The sequence below is a fragment of the Carassius carassius genome, chromosome 6, assembly GCF_963082965.1.
Source record: "Carassius carassius chromosome 6, fCarCar2.1, whole genome shotgun sequence".
NCBI lineage: Eukaryota > Metazoa > Chordata > Actinopteri > Cypriniformes > Cyprinidae > Carassius > Carassius carassius.
Window position 1 is genome coordinate 8,051,206 of NC_081760.1, and position 11,410 is coordinate 8,062,615.

At 35.4% G+C, this 11,410-nt stretch overlaps 1 protein-coding gene across 2 annotated transcripts in view; it reads left to right on the top strand.

Moving 5' to 3' along the window:
* Positions 1 to 8,185, top strand: part of mad1l1 (mitotic arrest deficient 1 like 1) — a 70,219-nt gene extending 62,034 nt beyond the window's left edge. For both annotated transcript variants that reach the window (XM_059552118.1, XM_059552119.1), the window contains exon 18: positions 7,621 to 8,185. In XM_059552118.1, coding sequence (XP_059408101.1) covers positions 7,621 to 7,782 — 162 coding nt within the window. In that variant the 3' untranslated portion in view covers positions 7,783 to 8,185. The remainder of the gene's footprint in view (positions 1 to 7,620) is intronic.
* Positions 8,186 to 11,410: the final 3,225 nt, after the last annotated feature.

The window sequence follows — 11,410 nt, forward strand, 5'->3', positions numbered from 1 at the left end:
AAATTTTCTCATTTGCATTGTCCAGTGTTTAAACCATTCATCTCTTGTTCGCTTTCCTAGAGATGGTGCGCTCATGCACACTCAAAGCAACCTTATTTCTCTATCTTTGGGTGGCTTTTGTCTTTCAAACACATTAAAAAGCACAAATTCATGTTATTTCTTATTTACATGTAATGCAGGCATTCCCAAACATCTTTTCATCTGAACCTCTTTCACCTATATTTACTTGAAGTACCCGTGAGATTTTAAAATAAGTATTTTAATAAATAACTAATCAATAATAATTAACACAATTACAATTAATTTTTTTTGTCATGTAATTTAGAATCAGTAACGGATTACAATTTGTAAGTAAGTTCAACAGACAAAATTAGGTGTGTCAACTTAAAGTGGCATTGAGCAGACCAATCTGTGAATAGGTACTTTGATGCCTATGAATCCAGACCAAATGAACCAAGAGAACCGAATTACAAGTGTGAATGCACCCTTAAAATGCCACCCCTCCACCCCTCACATTAAAAATAAAAAATAAAATGGATGAATATCTGTAAAAATCCTGATTGGAGCACCACTATAAATAATTCTATATGATAAAAAGAAGGCTTTAAAAAGGTCTGTCTCGTCGATCACATCAGCTTATACTGCTTCCTGTGATCGGCTCCAAAAAGTCTGATTGGAGCACCCAATATTGACTAAATGCAGAGCCTATACATGGGCAGACCCTCCCTAATACTTATTGCACATACTAATGTCCTGCATTCCGGATAGTCTATGCAAACCTTTGATAATAGTCTTGATATTTACTCTACCACTCATCTTGTTGTCTTTTTTTTCTGAGGCAAAATGTCAAAATCTGCATTTAAATTGAACCTTTTTGTTTTTCATTTGCATATATCTGAATATTCATTTACATCTCCTCTCCTCCAGTTGGAGAGGCGGTCCTCTCTGCAGTCTCTTGGCTGACACTCGCTCAGTTAGGAGATCATAAAGCACTCACTGTAGACACAGCAGAAATGTTGCACTAACTAGATTGCCAATGGACCTTTTATTCAGTTTTTTTTTCTATAAACATTTCCAATTCATGGCATAAGTGCAAGGAAAAATTGTTTAATAAAATGTTTTATTTTATGTGTAAATTATATTTAGATGTTAAATTTAAATTAGTTTTATGGTATTCATTTCCTGTTACCAAATTTGGGAGATGCCTAAACACTATTTAAAATAATAATAATAAATAAATAAAATAAGCAAAATGTATTTAATGAATCTAGTAGGGATGTAACGATTCACTCAAGTCACGATTCGATTTGATTCACAAATTTATTTTTAAGACAAATTATAAATTGAATGTGTGCTTTTATCATTGCTTGGACAAAATGCTGCACGTTTCTTTGTGAAATTGAAATATAACACTATAATATACTAATATAGCACTTGCATATTATTGCTCTTTTTGTTTTTGTTTTGATTGTTTCTATTGTCCTCATTTGTAAGTCGCTTTGGATGAAAGCGTCTGCTAAATGACTAAATTTAAATATAATGTAAATAACAAAACTAAACTGAAATTTTAAAACTAGCCCCAAATAAAATACAGCTTTCATGTAAACAAAATAAGGCTTTGTCGATGCTCTTTCCATTTAAAATGACAGGCAACCACTGCATTTAATCATGATTCAAACAAAGATGTGGCATACATGCAACATGAGCAGTTTTTAATCTAAATTAGAGTATATAATTTTGAAATTTGAAGCAAAAACAGAATGGTTTGACTTCACATTTGTGAAACTATACATAAAATCTGCATGAAACAGAAACAGCAGATGAGGTGAACGAGACGCAGATTCACTCTCTGCCAGCAGGTGGCGCTTAGTGTTTCCTTAGGAACTTTAATATGCATTATACAGAGGCAAGATGAAAAGAAAAAATACCATTTAAACTTTTCTGAAGACAGTAAGTTCCTCTCAGACATACATTTATATAAACTCCTACCCCTATTTGAATCGTGATTTGTTTAGCATGTGAACCGATTTGAATCGTCACTTATTTGAATCGATTTTCAACCAGCTCACGGTTAATCGTTAGATCCCTAGAATCTAGCGTTTTTTGGGACAAGTTGTGTGTGCAGTTTTTATTAGACCTTCATATTCCATATATTTAAAGATATATTTGTGTCATTAAAGTTCAGTTTGACTTTGGGTCTGCAAGTACTAATAAATAAATTTATTTTTAGCCTAAATATTTTAAATCAACAGTCTACATGTCTTCATGAACACAAAGAACTTCACTGTCAAAGTTGCATCTGAGAAATGGGGTAACAATTGCTAGTCACATTTTCAGAATATTTTAGAAAGTCACTAGATCTACTCCATCTGTTGTCAATGACATCATAAATGGAGCTTTTCCCCTCTAAACACATCTGTTGTTTTTCTTACAAACCACCTCATGTTCGTGAAAACAGCAGCTAGGTTGAATCTATTTCTGGGGGAAAAAATGTATATGTAAAATTCAGTTCATAAGTACTTATAAAAATATTCAGATTATAATACAAGTATTATATCAAAACTTTCTTGGTTTGATATTTTGAAATTATTTCATACAGTGACATACATTGTGACGTCATATAATGTAATAATACTTTTTGTACCCATTTTGTACTAAAATGTTTGTTTTCTAGTCTAAATATGTCAAATTTAGTGTGAAATTGAGTTACTAATGTAGCTTTTTATCTGCAGTGCATGTGTTGTATCTCATGTCATGGATGTGGTAAAGTATGATATGCCATTAGCAAGGAGCAGTTGGCTAATTATACATCTGCCTAATCAGTAGATAAAGCTAATTTAACAGCCAATTACTGCTCTTCACACACCTCCGCCTGATTGACACTCGATGCAATTACAGCTTCCCATTTCCTGTCTTTAAGCTCGGCGGGATGTTCTCGCACCAACAAACGGCTCAAAGATCCAACTGGATCATGACATTGTTTGTGTGCATGTGTTTACTGGGCTCATTGCAAACTTTGTATTACTTCAGTTTTTATCCCCTCTTATACAGAACTTTTGATGTTTTGGTAAGTTGAAACTAGTCTCTTATGCTCACCAAGGCCACATTTATTAAAAAAAAGAAAAAGAAAAAACAATAATATTGTGAAATGTTATTAGAATTTATAATAACTGACTTCAATTTGAATTTCGAATTCTTGAATTTTAAAATGTAGTTTATTTTTGTGATAACAAAGTTGAATTTTCACCAGCCATTACGCCAGTCTTCAGTGTCACATGATCCTTCAGAAATCATTCTAATATGCTGATTTGGTGCTCAAAAACATTTCTTATCAGAGTGAAAAACAGTTGTGGTGCTTTATATTTTTGTGGTAAAACACTCAGGGTTCAGGCTACATTAATGAATAGAAAGCACAGAAGAACAACATTCATTTGAAATCGAAATCTTTTGTAATATTTATAGATGTCATTACTCTCACTTTTGACAGTACATAATATGATGCCAAACTTTTTAATGGTAATGTAAGATGTTTTTCGTTCTGCTGTAGTGAGATTGGTGCAGAAACCTGCTTGTCTATATGTATGTGTGGAGATTGATGACTTCAGACAGAATGTATATTGTAAAATCTCCTCTTGAGACCAGCCGTTTTTACTTTCTATGTATTTATTTGGTATTTGTGCTAGTGGCCGTTCGTGGTGTGTGTTGATTCTCTCTGGAGTTGTAAGGAGATACAGTATATAGGCTGTTACAGTGTAAGTCCCTGGAAGCTCCTAAAGGCTGAGTCAGTACAGGTGTCACTCCATGTACTGAAAATGCATCTTGAGCAAAATCTAGACATATTTTTCTTTTTCCCTCACTGTCTGTCTTTTTCTCCCCCTCACTCTCTACAATATAGTTTTTACATATTCATTTTTACATCCTCAGAAAGAAACAGCTGTTTGGGTCAAATGCAAAATGTTGTAATTATTCACTTCACACCCCTTCAGTCCAAATGCTGCATTTGACAAACTCTTAGAAGTGAGGAAACGAGATGGAGTCGATCCTCTAGAAAGAAAGCTCAGCAGGAGATGCCATTACATGAAGTTATGTGAGGAGTTTGATCGATCCTTGCTTGACAGTGTTGGGAATTACAAAATAACTGGGCATCCTCTGAGAATGCAAAAATGAAAGAGAAAGAAGAGAAACGATACTAATTCTGTTATTGTCTGTTGGCCCCACTATACCCCACAGTTATTCGGTTTTTTTTCTCATTTTATAATAGTCTTTCTCTCTTCTCTCGTGGACGTAAGGGAAGGTTTTAAAATCAACACAAACTTGTTGTTAGCCAAAAGGTCAAGTATTGTTCATAACACCCTTTTGTGGCGGTGGCAATACAAAAATGCATTGATAAGGTCACAATCTGAATAACTCCCTCTCAATAATATACCGGCTGACCTTTTATTAAAATGCGATCTGGGAAAATAGAAAACAAAACCAAGTTGGAGACAAAGGAAAGGCATTTTCATATGCGCTTGGTTTGGTGGGACAGGTATTAGAAGGTCTGGTGTCAAGGGGGTGCTTTGGTGTTATGAGGCAGGAATACTATTATGGTGCTTCATAAATCACAGCAAAAAAAGAATGCATCTTTACGAGAGCCCTCTTTTCCCTGTAAATATAAAATAGATTTGATGCTAACTTCTCCTTATGGAGGTCGGACTTAAAAAGATTCGACATGGAGAGCACCATTGTGCATTGATGCCCTCATTTTGTTTTTGCTCCCTCTTGGTTCTACTCTGGGCAAGCAATTAATCACAGACTCGTGGCTTTATTTCTTTGATGTTTTTGAGGGATGTATGTCCGTAAAGGGAAATAGAGCATTTTATTGTCATTTGGCTTCATATTATAAGTAAACTTAAACAGTGCTGACTGCTTGACATAAACTGTGTTTGACTTGGTGAATATCTGTTAGTGAGTGATTCAGTTTATTTGACCTTTGTTACTTAGTTCCTGTTAGTAGACTGTTACTTTTTTTTTTTTTTTTTTTTTTTTTTACTTTTTTAGCAGCGGGTGGTTGATTTGTGTCTTCTGGTTACTCGGAGCTTATCATTACTCTCAGGCTTATATAAACTTGAATGTTGTTTAACTTGCTAGTGACTTTTCTTACTTGGTTTCTGTTAGTTATTGACTGTTAGTTTTGATTTGTTTTTGCTTGTTTTTTAGTGATTTAACTATTTTATTGATTCTCAGGCAAATTTCAGAATAGAATACAACATTTTATTCCGTTAACAAACCCAACCCAAAATAATCCCCAAGTTTTTTAAATATTGTTTAACATCAGTGTGTGTCTTCTGCTTACTAAGAGCTTGTCATTAATCACAGCTTGATATAAACCAGAATGGCACAGACGGCAGCAGGTTTATATTTATATATTTATATTGTATGGATCTTACATTTGTTACACATCAGATGTTTTCCCTCAACTGTTCCCCAAACGTTCAGCTAAGATGACATAGACTATGTTTGCGTGTGCACACGCCAAGACAGATATTTTAAAATACTGTAATTCTGTATCTGACCATTCATTCAGGATCCGGGATGGCACACTTTCTGAGAGACACTGCAGGAATGTGTCAGTCAGTGCGAATAATGCATTGAGATCTTTATTTTGTGGCTTATAAAGATTAATAACTTTTAAAGTCAAGCACATCCTGCACTTTATTTTCTCATTCATGCATATTGTTTTTCTAAAAAAAGAAACCGAAACATCTGATGCAAGTGCTTTGCTTCTGTAGGAAATAAAAAACTTTTTTATTAATACATAAGTTACTTTAGCCTAAAATAAAACTATAATAATATGTATTATAGGTCTATTTAAATACATGTTTTAAACATCTAGACTATTGTTTTGTTTTTATGTTTTTCGGATCGATGCAGACTCATTCACAGCATCGTGCTTCATTTCAAATAGGACAACCAGAAGCATCAGTGTTATGATCAGCATCCAAGCACTGAATTATTTTGACACCTATCAGGCATAAAATGACCTTAAAGGGTTAGTTCACCCAAAAATCAAAATTATGTAATTAATAACTCACCCTCATGTCGTTCCAAACCCGTGAGACCTCCGTTCATCTTCGGAACACAGTTTAAGATATTTTAGATTTAGTCCGAGAGCTCTCAGTCCCTCCATTGAAGCTGTGTGTACGGTCTACTGTCCAGAAAGGTAAGAAAAACATCATCAAAGTAGTCCATGTGACATCAGAGGGTCAGTTAGAATTTTTTGAAGCATTGAAAATACATTTTGGTCCAAAAATAGCAGAAACTACAACTTTATTCAGCATTGTCTTCTCTTCCGTGTCTGTTGTGAGAGAGAGTTCAAAACAGCAGTTCATAATATCTGGTTTGCGAACGAATCATTCGATGTAACCGGATCTTTTTGAACCAGTTCACCAAATCGAACTGATTCGTTTTAAATGGTTCGCGTCTCCGATACGCATTAATCCACAAATGACTTGAGATGTTAACTTTTTTAATGTGGCTGACACTCCCTCTGAGTTCAAACAAACCAATATCCCGGAGTAATTCATGTACTCAGACAGTACACTGACTGAACTGCTGTGAAGAGAGAACTGAAGATGAACACCAAGCCGAGACAGATAACGAACAAAAGATTGACTCGTTCTCGAGTACACACAGTTTCAATGGAGAGACTGAGAGCTTTTGGACTAAATCTAAAATATCTTAAACTGTTCTGAAGATGAACGGAGGTCTCACGGGTTTGGAACAACATGAGGGTGAGTTATTAATGACATAATTTTGATTTTTGGGTGAACTAACCCTTTAAAATAAGCTGGTTGTCTTGGTAGAGTATTGAGTAAAAAAATTACTGAAATAAAAATAGATTTCGGTGATGCACACAGAAATCAGAACCCTGCTAAAGTCACAGTGCCTTTCCCATCACTGACCTGATTTTTGCTCTTGTGGATTGATATTAAGGTCTATTTGCAGTTTCCATTTATAGAAAAGAAGTTTCTGAACTGAATGATATGAGATTGAGCAGTTGTTTCTTCACCTAAAGTAAACCCAGAAAACTTGCAGTATTTTTTGCCACAAAATAGTAAAATGTAGTGTCAATAAAATCATTAATTTCTGCATTTATCATGTTTTAAATGGAAATTAGAAAACTGCATCTCAAATCCATTGATATAATCTATAATTTACAGCAATAAACACAAATGACCTATTTTCGTCATTTTTATGGCTGTCACAACTTTGACGCTCTTCATCTCAGAATTAGATTATGCGGCTTTAGCCATGATTTCAGAGAGGCTCACATTTTATTGTGTGTGCAAGTTAGTGTGTGTGAGGTGGCTGTTAGCTAGTTAGCAGTAACCGTTAGCCACTAGTAGTAGCTTGTTTGACTGTTTGTGATGTTTTGTTTGTGACTTAAACCTAACTTTTTGTTAGTGTAACTTTTGCTCATTACTTTAACTTGCAGTTGAAATTGTTTGTTTGGTGTTTGCTACTTTGATTTGTTTGGAGTGTGCAGTCATGTAACAAATGTTTAAACAGACACCTCTGTCCCCTGTCTCTCTTTCTCTCTCTCTCTCTCTCTCTCTCTCTCTCTCTCTCTCTCCCCAGTCTAGTGGTCCGGTCGGCAGCGGCAGCATGCAGCTGTTGGAGACAGATTTTTCCCGCACTCTAACTGGACTAGTAGATCTGCATCTCTTCCATCAGAAGAGCATCCCAGTATTCCTCAGCGCGGTCACCATCGAGCTGTTCAGCCGCCAGACTGTCACCTGATTTACCCATCATTGCTCAACCACACGGTGTGTTCAGGGAACACGCTCTCTCTCTCTCTCACACACACACACACACACACACACACACACACACACATATAGCAAGACACTGACATCTACAGAACTTCTGGGCATACAAGCTGATAATTTTTCATTTGCATTTTTTTTTACAGATCAACATTGAATAGTTGAAGGTCATCATAACGTGACGATCTATATGCCAACATTTCAGTAATATAGTGATTTTTAATGCTATAAATCCACACTATGTTGTTTAAGAAACAGCTTAATGTGTACAAGAGAAACCTGAAGACGTGCAGTCCTCTTTTTACAAGCATCATCTTTAATGGCAGTTTATTTGCCTGTATTGTGAACAAAATAAAGACGTATTCAACTTTTCAGTCTATTATTTGTATTGGGATCTAACAGATTTCAAAGCATTCTCTATGTTCAAGTGAATAATGATTCATACGCACAGTTGGATGCTGCTTGTATTGTGTTTTACTTTAAGCAACTCAAATAGTTGCTTACTAGTGATTATTGTAATCAACTCCCTGCTGAATTAAGGATAAACTAATATCCCAATTGAAAACACAATAGTTGCCTAAGAGCTGAGATGCAAATTTTATGTCTTTTAAACGTTTGCTTTGTAGAATTTGGCTCCAAATACTAGTGGATGTGGGAGTATTTAAATTCCCTGGCCATTTTAGCTGGCAGCAATTATTACTTTTTTCCTCTCTCTCTCTCTATCATCTTTATTTGAATTCCACATAAAATGTCACAGTTTCCTATCCTACACACATTAAGTTTAAATTGATGACTCAGACTGCTTTCAGATGAATTTTGTGATAAATCTGTCGCACTAGCGATGGAAAGTGCCACTGTGCCAATGCAATTAGCAAAGAATGTTACCCTCATCCTGCATCCGTGGTTTCAGGTAGTGCGCAGTGGGCTTTACCAGTATCTCTGCTTTCTTCTCATGCCAGAGAATACAATGTGGATGCAATGTCCCTGCTGTTATCTGTTCCTATTATATGCAAACTCAGTCTTTGGCTGGCAAAAATCAATTCAGAAAAACAGCTACTATGCTCAGACTCATGCACACTCTCTAAAGCTGGCATTGCTCTCATCCTGTCACTTTTAACCCGTTTTCACACTTTCTCCTACCTTTTTGGTCCTTTGTTTAATATAATTTGTTTAACAAGTCAAGCATCTTTGGCAGTAAACCCTCTTTCCTTCTATGATACCCATTTCCTCTCTAATCACACATTTTTATATTTTATTCATTTTATCATTTATCATCTTGAGTCGAATAAGCTGGCCTCTCATTGGTTATTTATGAAAGTTTTTGTTTTTCATGAACTGTGGTTATATAATTCATAGCTTTGGGGTGGAAAAGCCTATATATGCTAATGAGGAGCTGTAAATGAATAATGAATATTTGAGAAGCTCTGAATAGGGTCTGGCTGAAGACATGCACTTGCACTCTCAAACACCTGTGCTTCCGCAAGTAATTTCACTTGCAATCTTTTATAATTTTAATTAATTTATTTATTTAATTGAATCTCTCAACATTGATGCAAATTTTGTGATTCACAAATGAATGGCAGACAAAGTTGTGATTGTGACATAAAAATGTATTTGCGAATGTTTTCTTTTTTCGTTTATTTGTGAATTTTATTAATGTTTGTGAAACTCTGAGATATATTTGAGGATCTCATTCTATTAAATTTTTCAATGCGTTTAATTTTTTTGTCAATCTCTTTACATTAATTTGTGGATCATAATATATTTATATGAGATAATGCAACAATTCTACCCCCATACATAATGTACAGGGCAGGGTAGAACAGCAGAATATGAGCACAATGCGCAAAGTCTCTCGTTAAGCATTTTCCTTAAACCATAAACACTGATGGCTTAATGTATAAAGATCTCTCTCCACCTTCAATACCACGACTTAGGTGCCCTTGAGCAAGGCATCGAACCCCCAACTGCTCCCTGGGTGCCGCAGCATAAATGGCTGCCCACTGCTCCGGGTGTGTGCTCACAGTGTGTGTGTGTGTTCACTGCTCTGTGTGTGTGCATTTCGGATGGGTTAAACGCAGAGCACAAATTCTGAGTATGGGTCACCATACTTGGCTGAATGTCACGTCACTTTCACGTCACTTTTAATATACATATTTACATTCAATTTATATTCAATACACTAGAAGTACACTTAAACATTTGAATGCCATTGCATTAAATAAAAATTATATGTAATTGTTTAAAGAAAATGTTTCATGAGTTATGTATGTAATGTAATAACAGATTAAAATACTAAAGGAAAGGAAATCTACAAAATGCAAGTTTAAAAATCTAAGTGAAAGGCAATATCAATATTACATATAAAGAGTGTATGTATGTATGTGTTTATATATGGATATTTATGTAGTGTTTTTAAATGCTAATTAGAGTAACTATTTTAAGCAAATGTTTTCATATATAGATGGCAAAAGGTGCCACTGCTTTCATACAAAAACATAGAGATGAAGTCCAGTTTTGCATACAAAAACGTGCAGCATAAAGTGTTCCAGTCCTTTAATTGTACTGCCATGTATGTAAACATTTATGCTAATTATCTTTTGAGACCAAAAACCAGGTCACAAACCATTCCCTAACATGTGGTCTCCCATGCTGAGAAAACTGTCCATCTGTCAAAGCATCCGTGTGTTTTTATCATAGAGGTTTGGTGGTTGCACCGATGAGACTAGCGATATCTTTCTATTGTGTGCCTTATCTGATCTTAGTTTGCCATGGCATTTGAAACTAGAGAGAGTGCCATACTAGGTCGCTCCCTCACTGAAGCAGACAGAGACGGGTTCTCTCGATAGACACAACCCCTGTCACTCAAACTCTGTGTGTGATAAGTGGATTTGAACATGATCTGAACAGGCTTGCTGCATTTGGGTATTTATAAACTAGTGCATCTCGAAGAGTGAGAATAGGCTTTTGGTAAAATAAAGATTAATGCTGCGACTAGAAATTCTGCCTGTTTGCTTTTGGATCTCACTTATCTTTCTAGATAATAGTGGGTAGAGGCGTTTGCTGTATTTGATTCCTCTTAGGCTTACAGAAAATGGCCTACAACTTGATAACAGTACTTGTGATTATATTAGCAGCCATAAATCCAGCACACTCAACTTTTCTTTTTTTCTCCCGACATACACACAAAGTAATGTTAGATATCACTAGGCCACAATCACATTAGCTCTCATAAGCTCAGCTAGCCAATCGTGGCAGTTCACCATGTTCCAGAGGAGGGTTTGAAGCGGTGTTAGAGGCACCCTAAAAAGATTACAGAGCCCCAGAAGGAATTTTCTTCATCCTTCATTTTTCAGCTTTCCTGTCATTCCTTTTGATCTGTTTACCATTTCCTTCACTTTCTCTGCTGCGGGGCTTTATTGTCTGACTGTACCGAATCACACTCCAATGGAATGACGTTAGAGGTTTCTAAAGGAATCTGTACCTCTCTGTGAGAGGAATCTGTGAGACTGTTAAAAAAGTATTAAAATCTATAAATATTAAGCACAACTGTTTTCAATATTGATAAGATTAAAATTAAGAAAAAAGAAATGCATGAATTT